This window comes from Vidua chalybeata, chromosome Z, assembly GCF_026979565.1.
Source record: "Vidua chalybeata isolate OUT-0048 chromosome Z, bVidCha1 merged haplotype, whole genome shotgun sequence".
NCBI classification, from domain to species: Eukaryota; Metazoa; Chordata; class Aves; order Passeriformes; family Viduidae; genus Vidua; species Vidua chalybeata.
This window is the reverse complement of record NC_071570.1, coordinates 2,425,801-2,439,398: the sequence shown is the minus strand read 5'-3', so window position 1 is coordinate 2,439,398 and position 13,598 is coordinate 2,425,801. Positions and strand designations below refer to the sequence as shown.

Sequence of the window (13,598 nt, the reverse complement as noted above, 5' to 3'; positions counted from 1 at the left end):
AGCTGAGGAAGCCACATCTTACTGGAGCTGAGGTGCCCAAGAAAATCAGAGTCCCCCAGACAAGGCCTTGTGCTACACAAGGCACACAAATTGCTCTGTGGATAAACAACACCCCTGTCTAAACATATTAATATCATGCTTGCTTTTCCCTCACAGAGAGAAACGTTGGCTGATTTGCCAGCATTTTGCTTGCTCTTGGCACAAGGCAAACAACTACATGAGTTGCAAGCAAGGCAAGAACCAAACCATTTATCTCTCCTGGCAGAGTACAGCTTAATTCCAGTAAAAAATTCCACAGCAGCTGCCTACATAACTGAAACACTTACCTCAAAGCATGTAAGGGAAACATTCATCTCCATAAAATCATGCAAACCGTAACTTCTCAAACTAGGTTTAAGTAAAATAAACTCTGCATGGGTCAAGGTCAAACATTTATAGAGCCCCATTGGTGTTTGCTGTGAAAAGAGCATTTTCAGATCAAAGGCTGATGTTCTCTACAGCGAAGCAGTCTCAGCAGCAGTTCATAAGAACACAGCAGTGCAAAAATAAAGTGATCTCTGGGTTGTCTGGAACACTAATATTGATTTTAGGAACTGCATCTGCATGTTTGTTTCTAAAGACATCGAAGTTTCAGCAACGAAAATGCTACTTCAACATCTCAAGCCATTTCACCCTGAACTTACACAGAGTGGGAAGCCCTGTAAGGGGCAAATACTCAGGTGTCATGAGTCTGTTTAAGTTGAATACAAACCCATATTTTTGCCGCAGCTGAGGATTAAAACATAATCCAGGAAACTCACAAAACATAATACTCTGCCTAACCTTCTCCTGCACTCATAATCTAACAAACATTTCAGATGCTGGATGCACCTTCACAGACTGACAAGATATTGTTACCATCAGCAAAAACACTGAGAATACATAATGGTTTGCCTGGAGCTCTGTCTCCCCTCAGTCTGATCAGACAACTTTTCCTATTCCCTCTGATCCCCCCTTACCTCTTGAGATAGTTTCTCCCGTAGAGGATCTGCTGCAGCAAGGTGACCACGGCAAAGGCGCAGATGAAGATGAAGAACAAAGTTCTGTTTCCCAGCAAATCCCGGCTGGATGAAGGGTCAGTGTATCCCATCCTCCTTAAAAGCCACTGAAGCTTCACCGGGTAAAATTCAGTTCATTGCCACCTTTTTGCTGGGGAGTGGAGGGGAATGCCTGCTGGCTTTTCTGTGAGCAATCCAAGGACAAGGTATCCCATTGTCTGGCCCTGCTGCCCCTTCCTTGCCCCTTTTGGATGTTAGCTCCAGGACCGTGCGCAATGGCTTGCTTCCATGGCAAAGTTTCCAGGAGATTCAGACGTGGGTAACATCTAAAATCATCTCTCAGAGCTCTCTCAGCGCAGGCAGCCTGTGCTGTGTGAGAGGCATTCTGTTCCCTCTAAGCCTCTCTTGAAAACCCGCTGCTAGCAATTATCTACTTCAATCCCATTTTCATATTCCAGATGGGGGAAGCTGCACACAAACCAGAGAACTGCAGCCAATGGCAAACACGGGGCTCCGGCAACCTGCGTTGGAAGCACATAGTCGTCAGCTCTTCTCTGCTTCTGCTCACTGATTCCGACCAAATGTGCTCAGAAGGAGACGTGACTGGGGCTTGCTATTATTGAACAAGCGTGCAACAGTCATGAGGATTTCATTCAGAACCCTGCAGGAAAAAAAAAGAGAAAAAAAAAAAAAGGGAAAAAAAAAAAAAAGAAACACAGCAGCAGCAGTCTGGTCAGGCTAGCAGGAAAGCTGCATTCTGTGTAGCAGCGTGCCGTCCGTGCCGTGGCTCCGGTGCTGTGGCATTTGCATGCAGAATGCAGAGCCTTCAGTCCCACACTGCTCACTATTTGGGCTCCTCTGTTTCCCCTATTCCTCCAGAGTAAGCATGAGCAAGGTCACTGTGCATCCCTTCAAGGACAGAGCTCTCAGTGCCTGCATGCTGATTTATTGGAGGCTCTGAGTAGCCTCACAGCCGCAGAGAGGGAGCCTGCCTCTCAGTGCAGGCTCTAAGAACCATTCATTTAAAGAGACAAATATTCTGATTGTTCCTCCACTAGACACAGTTCTCTTTTGAAAGGGCAGAGCAACAAGACCTTGTCCACAGACATCGTAACTCCTCTAAAAACCCCCCATTTTCAGAAGAGGCTCAATTCAGCTCACGGGGAGTTTTGTCGCTCATTTCATTGGGAGCAAAATCTGCCCCAACCCTAAAACAAGTTACAATGAAAGCTTTATCCATGAATGAAACATCCAGACTAGGAGGTTGTTTTGCCCCAGTAACAGATGGGAAAAGGATTTTGACAACAAAATGAGGGGGGAAAAATCCATTGTCTAAGAGAATAGGAAGATTTTTGTGTGCATAGATTTTCCAACAGTTAAATCAGTGTATGCAAATTGCTCTAGTGTGCCAGCAGCCCAGCTGTGTGGAACAGCAAACAGAGACTGTTCTTGGACTTTATTTCAGCTGTAACTGGTGCTCCATGTGAAGAAGGGCCAAAGGTAACTTTGTGCAACCCTTTCAAAACAATCCTTAAACACAGGGCTAGTCCTCAGCATGACCTACAGCAATTTAGGCAAGATAGACAATGGCTAAAGCAGGCTTTGCCTTACCTAATTTTAAGCAACAAAAATCACACAAGTGTTTAAGGTATGAAGCTGGTCAGCCTGAACTCCTGCAGGCTGGAGAGCAGCACTTTAGACACAACTGACTTTGCAGAGAAGATTTAGGGATCCAGCCCCTGGTATGTCTTGCCTCAGTGCCTCTCACAGCTCACACACCTTTATTTCTGAACCCTGCTCAATGCTTCCATTATCACCTTGCTTATAAATAGAGTGGGGACCCCAGGTCAGATCAAAGATTATCCAGGGAAATGTAGGGGTAGAGGGCAAGGACAAACTGATACTTCCTTGGAAACAATCTTCTACTGTTTTGTCATTCAGGGTCTTCCAGAACGAAGGAAAGAAAACCAATATTTAGGTCAGAAAAATAACTCAGTGGGATGCACTGTACTGGGAATACTACACGTACCAGGGGACTGCAAGCTAAACACAAATAATAGTTTGATTCACTATTGTCAAAGCCATCTGGGGCCAAATTTTTATTCTTTAAATGATCAGTTCATATAAGCTCATATTATATGAGACTGTTTTCCATATAGGAACTGTACCATTTCGATGGATGTAACCAAAAACCCTCTCAGGAAAAGGAAAAGCTGTATGGCCATCAAAATTCCCAGGCTGAGACCCCACAAGACATTACACTGGCAGATTTGTATGCAGTAGCTTAGTCAAGGCCAATAAGTTCAGAAGTGAAGGAAAATTTACTTAATGATTTGAACTGTTTTATTTCTACTGATAGCTTTGAAAACTCAGAGAAATTTGCCTCAGTTGCTCTGGGAGTCATTTTATAATAACAGCAAATTATCAGAGAGTAGAATTTGGCTTCCTATGATTTTCTGTAGGTGTGACACTGATTTTGCATATTCTTATATCACCTAGGTTTTGGTGAAAACACTTTCAGCTTTTCTACCTTTACTGCCCTCTATTCAAAGGGATTTTTTTCCTTGAGATCTGTGCAGTAATGCACCAAATTCCTGAGTCTAGCAGAAGCTCTTTCTCCTGGAGTGATGGTGAGCCTGAGCTGCAGCAATCAGCCCATGTATTCTGTCAGTCTTTGATTTTCTGTGTCCTCTCATCATTCTCTGCTATTTCAGGACTGGCCAGAAGATGCAGCACCTGAGAGACCTATGAGCAGGAGAGCTGCAGACCCAAAGAGCAAAGCACAAAGGTATCTACAAAAGATAGGAGAGGTTTTCTGTGTCAGAGCTTGCGCAGGCATCATTCCTGACGTCACATATGCAAGAGAAATCTGTTTGCTGCCCTCAGCCCAGTACAACAACACTGCACAACTGGAAGCAGACCAGCTCCATGCAAGCACAGAGAAATAGGATGTCTATTGACAGATTTTCATAGGATGTGCAAGGTTGCCTGCAATATTTATTGTGAGAGAAACCGTCTTAGAGTGCAGCAGAAGTGCTGAAATGAGCAGTGTCAGCACTCATTCCCAGGGCCCTTTGAGAGTTTGACTTGCAAACTACAGGCCTCCTTGAAACTGTCAGGCCTCTGCAGAGAAAAAAAAAAAATATTTTTTTAAAAATAATTGTACACCATGCACTTAAACAAGCAGCAGACAACAACAGATCCCCTCCAGAGTCTGAGAAGGATTGGAAAAGCCCTCTAAGACCATTGAGCCCAACAATTCCCCCAGAACTGACAGGTCCACATTAACCCATGTCCCCAAGTGCTGCATCCACCTGCTTTGATAACATTTCCAGCACGACAGACACAAGCTCAGAACAGGTAGTCCTGCATCATTCTTGGAGCACAGACTTCAAAATCTAAAGCAAATCTGGCAAAATGGATCTTAATATGAAGCTGCCAGAAGCAGTCAGTCTTACACGTGTCTGGCCTTTATTTGTTGCATGTGAGCTGCTTGCTAAATATCACCAGAGATAATCTGTCACAAGAAACTCCTCCAGCCTGAGCAGTGAGACTCTGAGTGCTCTCACACAAACACAAACATTCTCCTTACAGTGACACCCTCAAATGGGAGCTCATCATTTGCTCTTCAGGCCCAATGAAGCAGGTTTGAACTTATTTATTTTTTTAAAAAAATAAGTTAGCATTAAATCTCAAAGAGAAAGAAGCCAAGACCATTCTACTGAAGATCTATATGAGGAAAGATGAATTGGCAAGAGGACAAAATCTGGTAAGAGTCAGACTCTACTTCTCTTCTGGAGGCAATAAGTTCATATCTTTCTCTCTGTTGAAAGGACAATACACAGCCCTTCCTACTGAACTGCAGTTTATTTTTTTAATGCAAATGAACTAGAAAAATTCATTTTTGATAGGCAGGCCTGACTGCGAATTTTTTAAAGCATCTTTCACTGAACCTGTCATTTGAATCAGTGTTTGACTGATCATGCATTCTAATTTCGGCTGAAAGCAAGGTTATTTGGTGTCTGGGACAGCAGATATGTCTCTTGGTTGTTTAAATCACAGAACACTTAACTGAACATGTTAAACTCACAGACTCATAGAGTCAACAAGACATGCTTTATGTTCCCCTTCAGGATTTTTTCTCTTCCTGCCTGCTCAGCCACTCTCATCTTCATGGCTGTTATTCAGACCAAAGAACTCCACAGCCAGCATTGCAGAATACTATGGGTGGTGAACAGTTTGAGGAGAACATTTTTTACATCTCATTTTCCCCCCTAAATGAAAATTAAATCATACCTATTTACAGTTTCTACAATGCTTGTGTAAACTGCTAGATTCCTGATTTTGCAAAGAGCTGGCACATAGGTATATGGCTGGAAGGTTCCACTGAATACGAAACTCATAAACATATGCTTATCAATATTAATTCTTTTGCAGATATAAAACATGAATTTATTAGCATAATCGAGTGCTTAACACAATGTCTAGTCCCCCACCGCTGCCACAAATCCATATGTCTTAAGCTGAGAAAGTGAAGGAATCTGAAAGGATTCAGTAAGATGTAAACATTTATTTTCTTCAGAGTTGGGTTCAGCACATGGAGATGGCAGTGGCTAATTTGGCACCAGGCTCCTACCTGTGGAGACAGCTGAATTAGAGGACATGTCCTGAACATAACATATGGTCTGTACACTGGATATACGTCATCTCTCAAGTCATGACCAATTTTCTTCCAATTATGGGTCACATAGTGCCCCATTATGGGGGGAAAAAAGTGACCCAGTGCATAAAATACCCATTTTTTTCCCTGATGACATAATTTCTGTTGGAAAAGGAATGATGTCTTCCTCAAAGGAATAATGTCTTCTGGCAAGAAGCTCTGCAGAGGCTGCCTTGGCTGCAGTGCTGTACATTTACTGTTGACAGTTCCTTATAGCAGAGCCTGCTAAAATGTATAGCAAAATGCAAAACTCAGAGCTGGGGACATCTCTGCTTTCCCAGTAGTATTTCCATGTTCCTAGAAAACAAAGGAAGTTAAGTGTGAACGTTATGGTCCTGTTCAGGCTCATGGCCCTGGAAGTAACTGAGAACAGTGGAAGCCGAGCTCCTCTGCAGAAAAAAAGTAACAGTACCCAAATTCATTTACAGGAATGATCAATAATAAACATTAGTTTGATTTTGGAACACTGCATGGGAGCTCTGGGTTTAGCAACAAATCAAGGGGACTGAGATGTTGGCAGAGCCACAGAGGGGTCAAAGGGTTTCCATGGCCAGCACTTGCTCTCAGAGAAACTTGATCCTGCCTCTATTCCAAACAGGACATAACTCCCACCTAGTTCACCAAACCTTTAAAACCTCCCAAAGGAAAGTGCTGGAATTAGTAGCACTCACTTTAATGGGTGTTGAAAGATTGATATTTCTTTTGGATGAAAATATTCCAGTAGTAACATCACAATGAACAAATATTTCCCATGGCCAGAATAAGGATCACACATTACCTAATGCTGAAAACCACAATTAATAATTATTTCACTATTTCAAGAATACATTTTTACAGCAAAAGTGAAAATGTTAATCTCAGATATTTTTAAAAATACGTAATATGGCATATTAATTCACAGAGAGAGCATATCAGATTTTGGAATGTGTTTTTGCTCTGTCAGTGAGTGGCATTAATCAGAATGGATGTAAATGTGAAAATGAAACTTTTCCTCTGAACTACCAGCTAATAAAAACCTTCAAATTTTTACACTGCTCTTATAATCAAGATGTAAAAGACAGCTATTATAGAAAATTATTTAGGAAAAATTACAAGGCTAACTTTATATCTCCGTTGTGCGCTGATTTTGTATTCAAAGGAATTAAGTATATTCCTCTTGAATTAACCACCAGCTTCAGTTCCCATGACCTTTCAGGCAGCCCAGACATTCAGGTTTTGAGCCATTCTTCATTATGCCCTCCAACAGCACTAATTACAATGCTGGCTACACACATTACTCATCACTGGTCTAACTACTACTTCACATGAGCTACTCCTCTAGCCAAAGCCAATAAGTATTCAGACACATCACGATTTTTTTAATAATCCATGCTAGTCCATGTTTAGTTCAGTCCTGACAAAAATTATTAATTAAAAATATAAATCCATCTGGTTTTTGTGGTCTTCAAAAATCCCTATTTTTCATGAGGCATATTTTATTTTGCTCTTCTGGCACTGTGGAAATGCCCACTGGAACCTGGACAAGGAACCTGGAAGACAGACACCTCTACTGTTACAGCACTGTGACCAGACACACCTTTCTGCCCCTCCTGGGGCAGGGTGGATTCAGTTTTTAAGCCCTGCACAGTCTCTGGTCTGACCTGAAAGTGGCCACAGAGGTGTCTGTTAATAAAGCTGGTGGCATTTTCAAATTCCTTCCTTTGGATCTGTGATCTGCCAAAAATCCCTGGGTCGTGCTTTCCTGTGTTAGGGTAACAAATAAAGACCATTCCTGGAACAGTCAGACACTGCAGCCAGGCATCAGCTGAGTCAGCTCCTGCCACGGGCATTTGTAATTTACCCAAGAAGGCAAGAAGGAAAGGTGAGAGTGGGATTTATTAGCGCCTTTGGCAGACAGCAGGAATTGCAATTTGGAAGTCGTGTTTGGTAGCATGGAAACGGCTCAGCTTGCAAACAAGTGCAAAACCAAGACAACAATGGTCCATTTTGCTGCCAAAATTTTGAGAGTCTCAAGGGCAGCACCAGCCACCCAGATGGAAAAGCTCCAGCCACAGGCAGGGCATCGATCACCCCTGACCACTACCAGCAGCTTGGGCTTTTACAGCACTGTCACAGGCAGTGCTGGCATGGGCAGGGAGATGGAGGGCCACGGCCAAAAACATATTTAAGCATCTTCCTCCCCTCAGGATGTTGGGAGTTAAATGAAAATCCTTGTTTGGCTCTTGGCTGCAAGTAAATTGTCCAGGGCTATGATTGAGAAAGACTTACAGTGAGGCCTTAAACTCAGCCTGGGATAATGGAAGGTGTCCCTGCTGATGGGCAGTGGCTGGAACAAGATGGTCTTTAAAGTTCTTTCCAACCCAAATTGTGATTCTATGATTTATGGTGACCCCGTTGACATTAGCTATATTCCAACTACCATTCCATGTGCTCTATTCCATGTCTTTCTTTCTATATATATAACAGGACCACCAGTACATCCATCAGTCAGAAAACTTTCCACTTTTATCCACAATCTTTGGTGGTGGTATTGACCTCTTGCTGGAGACCCTGCAACAGGTATTCACTAAAATAGCTGAGTACAGCCAATTGGACGTGTTTATTTTCTCTAAGAACCTAAAATGGGGAAGACAGAATGGTAATTTATCCACAGCCAATATTAACAGCCTACAGGACCCAGTGCTGTGCAGGCAGATATTAAGGAAATGCCTTTGAGAGGGAGAGACATCCCCAGAAGAGTGGGGACGAGGAGAGGGTAGCACAGCATGGCATTCAGCCAGAATAGAGCTGTTTTTTCTTTTCAGAATGTTCCTATCAGCATCACCTTTATTTAAACATCACTTTCAATCAGCTTTTTTATTTTCTTCCAGGTGTATCCAGCAGCTCCTCTGGAGCTAAGAAATTTGTGCGTGGGTTTTCTTTCACGCACTGTGGTTAGGGAGGTATGTGGGAACTATAATTCAGTCACTTTAAATCACATGTAGCTGAAGCTTGAAAGAAAAATAATAATAAATGGTTTGGATTGTCAGGCTCAGTGCAATTCTCAATCAATTAAAGCTTATTTTAGCACCAGGGCAGTTTATTTTTATAATGTTCTTCTGGCATTTTGATGCTTTCATGTTACTGTGTAGCTAAAAGGTCCTGCTGGGAACAAATTACTCTTGGTAAAGCATTCTCTGAACTACAATTTGAGTTTCAATGATAATAAATATCAAATGATAATAAATAATATCCACAAGAGCAAACAGCAGCAAGAAAAGGGCTACTGGCAGTGAGAGAGAAAGGCTTTGGACCTGGGTAAAGGAGGAAGATAAACCAAGGGCTCAAACACAATAAAACCATGGTTGTTTGGGCTCAGAGTCTACAAAGTATTCCTCAATGCACATGACTTCCAAATGTAATTCAATGTATTGAGACATTAAACAGTGAGAAGTCACCAGTGAAGATATTCCTCCACTGGCTTGCTGCTTCTTTTCATGAACGGTTAAAATTGTATACTGTGCCTGGATTTTAGATCTGCATTTTCTGTTGTTATCATGGTTCCCCTTTCACAGATATGGATTGCCCAAATCTGAATTTCTCTTTTGCTGCACTTGAGAATTTGAACCACAGTGTCAGTTCACACTAAAGGTTTCAGAACTTCAAAAGTTGCTTAATTGATGAGGAGAGCTCCTCACTGATGTGACAACAAAAACCAAAACTAGTACTGTTTGTGGGTCCTTGCAGTGCATGGAAGCAGCTGGCAAACAAGAACACCACTGTGAGTTCACCTTTCCTTGCTGGAATCAGAGACAAAATATTTGTTTAATACAAGGGGCAATAATCACAAAAAGTTATTATTTTTTTTTCACTGTGCCAAAGACAAAGATATTATGGAGGATATATCCTAAACTGTTGCATACTTTCATTATAAACTGATTCAACTTTTGCTCTAAGCTTTACCAGGCAAGGGAATTAAAAGCAAAGTGGGAAGGGTGTATGAAGAATGTCCCTTACCCCTTTTTTAATTTGCAGATTTCTAGCCTCCTAGTTGCTCTTGCTTTTCCTCATTTGGAGCCATCCCTCACAATACACTGCTCCAGGTAGAGGTTTTCTATTTTCCTTTCGCAGCTGGAAAAAAGGACTATATCAAACACAAAATAATAGGAAATTTAAGTCCTTCCAGTGCAGGAGGGAGCTATGGCAGGGTCATTAGCTTCCCTCTGGCAGCTCATGCTCAGGTGCTGGCCCCTCACCTTGGATATCACTACAGGTTTGGCTTGGAAATCCAAAGAAGCTGCAGCTCAGATCTGTACATTCAGCATTCTTCTGCTCTGGACAAAGGAAGGACAAACTTTTTTCCTCAGCACTTCTCCTTCCAGTTGATGAAGCAGAACCAGCTGGCACTGCAAAAAATCAGTGTTTGCACAACAAACACTGTGCTGTGACGTATCACCTTAGCTAAGACAGTCACCAGCTCCACAGGAACACACACCTTGCTCTGGGTCACACACCTGGCAAATCCCTGCAAGTTCTGACCAGCCCTACACAGAGCTCCAGATTTGAGTTCACCAGCTGCTGCCTGGAACCAGCACGTCACCTCCCCTAAAATATGCAGAAAAGCCATTAACTCTGCATTTTGTATCCACTGCCTGTCCTTGCAATCTCCACTCTCCCATCACAACATGTCTGTGCTACAGCAATTAACGTGTTCCTGTTAGTAGTTTTTTTTCTCCCCAGCAGCTAGTGAAGAGTTACACAGCTCCAAAAAGTTACAGTTCAACATCCATCCAAGGTGATTTCAAACTACGGCTCTGAATGTTTCATACCCCATTGGCTTTAACAGGTTATTAATGTTATACGTAAAAGCTTCAATTAAAGAATCATTAATGATTTTGCTGCTTTTGCAGAACTATCCTGTCTTATTTTCATGTAAAATCCTAAACTTCCTCCCAGCAGGCCAAAAAACCAAGTCCATCCTTATCTTCATTGGAGTGGGGACAACAGCCCTATCATTTCCTAATCACCTGTAGGTTTGGGCTCAGCTACATGTTTTACCAGGCTTCCTTCCTGACTTCAGGCAGAGCTGCACCACTGAGGTCTCCAGGCTGGCTTGGCAAGGCAAGATGGGACTTCTGTGATAGCATGGCTGCTTCCAGCACCTGAACTGTGACTGCTGCACGCTGAGGGGGAGTCGTCTGCCACCTAGTCAGCTCATCCCACGCTCCACACGCAGTGCAGGTGGGCATCTTTGCCCTCCTCAGCACCTCTTCCCTCATTTCTGAACCAGCAATCAGAGCATTTCTTGGCCTTGCAGGTGTACTGCAGAAGGAACAAGGACAACTTTCCACTTACTGTGTAAGGCAAAAAAAAAAAAAAAAAAAAAGTAATCCTGCTGCCTTTTAACATATGATTTTGCCAGTTTAAGTTCCTAATATCTCGCTTTTGCAAGAGCAGGATCCACCTGACTGAGCACAGGATCCACTTCCCTACGCAATGCCATCCCGGATTCCTTGACATGCCTGCTGAAGATGCACAAGTATCACGCACAGCTCTTGGAAAACAAGAAGTCTTGATGTTAACAGCACTGAAGAGAGATGAGTCTGACTCCCACCACCAATGAATGTGCCTACACTCACCAAAACCCTCCAGGCACTTAGCTGGGATTTAGTCAACAGGCTCCCTGGAGAATAAGAGCTCTTTGAATACGAAAGTATCACAAAGATACGTCAAATGAGTCACATCCCAAAACCACCTTTTTCTTTCCTGAGTATAACAGGAGCTTTGGATGACCATTTCAGCTGCAGATGGGATGGCAAGAGGGCCAAGTGTGAAAACAGCTTGGAAACAAAAATTATTTACCTGACAAGCTGATGTCAGGTAAATAATGTTAGGATGTGAGCCTTGATTGTTTTCCCCTTAATATTTAATCCACTCAAAGTGCCAGTCTTAAATCCAGTGAAAATGTCACAGAAAATCACAGTTCCTGCAGCCACCTACCACTGAAGGGGCTACAGAATTTTACCCAGATTTCCCCTTTTACCCTGGTCCTCTTGTTTCTCTCCCACAGCTACTGTAGATGATCATCAGCAAATGAATAAAACATACTTCCATGTGAATGGAACAACATGTGCCAGCTTTGCTGCTGGCATTCTGTCCACATGACTAGCAGTCCCCTTTGCTGCTAGAAGAAGGGTTCTTCTTCCCTCTTCTACTGTTAACCCTCCACTCACAGACAAAAGGAAAACAAAGCAAACCTTCGGTACTTCTTCCTCCTCAGTGACATCAAAAAATGGTCAGGATGAGGAGATGGGGGAAGTTATATTTCCATACAACATAAGAGAATCAAAATACTTTAAAATAACAGGTGTCCTGGAACGGAAAGATTTTTAAAAGCAAGAAAAAGATTTTTAAAAGCAAGAAATAATTTGAAACTATAAAAAGGAAATGCCCAGTTGTATAGAAGGTAGCTTTTGAACCTCCCTGCCACAAACCAAAGTGCTTAGTGAGCTTCAAAATCTGCTCTGACGATCCATGCAAAGGGTAAGATCATTGACAGCTTCACAGACTGCATATGAACACCTCAAAATCACTGTGTGAGCCACTCAAACTTCCTTCAGCTCAGCTATTCTGTATTCATCTGCCAAGAAGGTGGGACACAGGGCCAGCTTGCATGACCTGAAGTATTTATTATTCAATATTATTCTGTATTTTCATGTTCTTCAATAAGATGCCTGACCTGCAGGTTACCCCACAGGGATGGCAGGGAATAAGGACAGGAATATAAAATGAAAAAAATACTAATGTTTGCATAATTTGGCCCCTGGATGAAATCTCAGAGTGAAATCAGAGGCTCTAAATATTATTAAGAGACTCTGTCCTGATTTTTAGGTTATATTTCACCCTTTGGCCATCTCACTTGGCTGCAGGATAAATATCACCTGCTCTGGCAATAACAAATACAGTTTACTGGGGCTAAAGTTCATGGTAGAGTGCTTTATTTGCCTTGAACACTTCAGGAAAAGAATGCCTGCAAAAGAAATCTTCATTTATTGCACTATTTGAAGGCTAACAGAGAAACCCTCAAACAACAAGCAGCTAACAACTGGGTAAATGCCAGATTTCACTGAGGATGTATTTGGCCATGTATTTTTTTGTTCGTGCATCCCCCATAAAGTTGAATCATTGGACAAATTTTGCTTAATCAAGAGCCTAAGCCAGTACATGTTTAAATCAATGGGAAGCAATCTAGATTTCCAAGGGAGGAATGGCAATCTAAATCATTTTATTATCAACTCAGAATCTCTTTTTTTTTTTTTTTGTTCTCACAGCAAAATCTACTGGTCAAGTGGCTTTAGTCTACCCCTGTTACTATCAGTAATAAAGATCTTTAATCCAGCAAGTGGCCAAGCACCATCCACAAGCTTTTAAAGCCCTGGGGAGAGCTTAGAGAAATCCTGGGAAGCATCCAATACCATACTGGACTGATACGTAGAATAGCTATTTCAAGCTCTTTTCTCTATTTGTTACCACCCTGGATAAAAAGGCATTAACAAATTATTTTAATTGCACTTTTTGTAGTGTTTCTCATGGGACCCGACTGCAGCTGCCTCAGCTTGATCCCATTTGGCTGGGGGATGGGATGCTACTATAAAATGTGTTTTCCCCAGAGTGAATGGGGCTTTCTGCCGCAGCTGTCTGTGTCGAGGTGGGGGAGCTATTGGAACAGGTGTGTGGCACAGAAATGCTCCCTGGTTTGAAACTATCTAATAATCTCCAGCAGAAAATCTTCAGCCAGCTCCTCAGGAGCAAGGCCCCTTTTGGTGGGGAGGAAAGCTCACAGTGATTACTTTTAAAAAGGA

General features: G+C 42.4%; 1 protein-coding gene and 2 long non-coding RNA genes across 4 annotated transcripts in view; 1 reads left to right on the top strand and 2 right to left on the bottom strand.

Moving 5' to 3' along the window:
* ST8SIA5 (ST8 alpha-N-acetyl-neuraminide alpha-2,8-sialyltransferase 5) overlaps window positions 1–1,387 on the bottom strand; it is a 42,293-nt gene extending 40,906 nt beyond the window's left edge. For both annotated transcript variants that reach the window (XM_053932812.1, XM_053932813.1), the window contains exon 1: window positions 999–1,387. In XM_053932812.1, coding sequence (XP_053788787.1) covers window positions 999–1,129 — 131 coding nt within the window. In that variant the 5' untranslated portion in view covers window positions 1,130–1,387. The remainder of the gene's footprint in view (window positions 1–998) is intronic.
* Window positions 1,388–5,587: 4,200 nt separating this feature from the next.
* On the bottom strand, window positions 5,588–10,133 carry LOC128782147 (uncharacterized). The gene is made up of 3 exons (XR_008428668.1): window positions 9,993–10,133; window positions 9,754–9,867; window positions 5,588–6,054 (listed from the first exon to the last, which is right to left on the bottom strand). It is a non-coding gene; the product is annotated as an uncharacterized LOC128782147 (long non-coding RNA).
* Window positions 10,134–10,241: 108 nt separating this feature from the next.
* On the top strand, window positions 10,242–11,335 carry LOC128782148 (uncharacterized). Its single transcript, XR_008428669.1, has 4 exons — window positions 10,242–10,531; window positions 10,817–10,977; window positions 11,054–11,094; window positions 11,194–11,335. It is a non-coding gene; the product is annotated as an uncharacterized LOC128782148 (long non-coding RNA).
* Window positions 11,336–13,598: the final 2,263 nt, after the last annotated feature.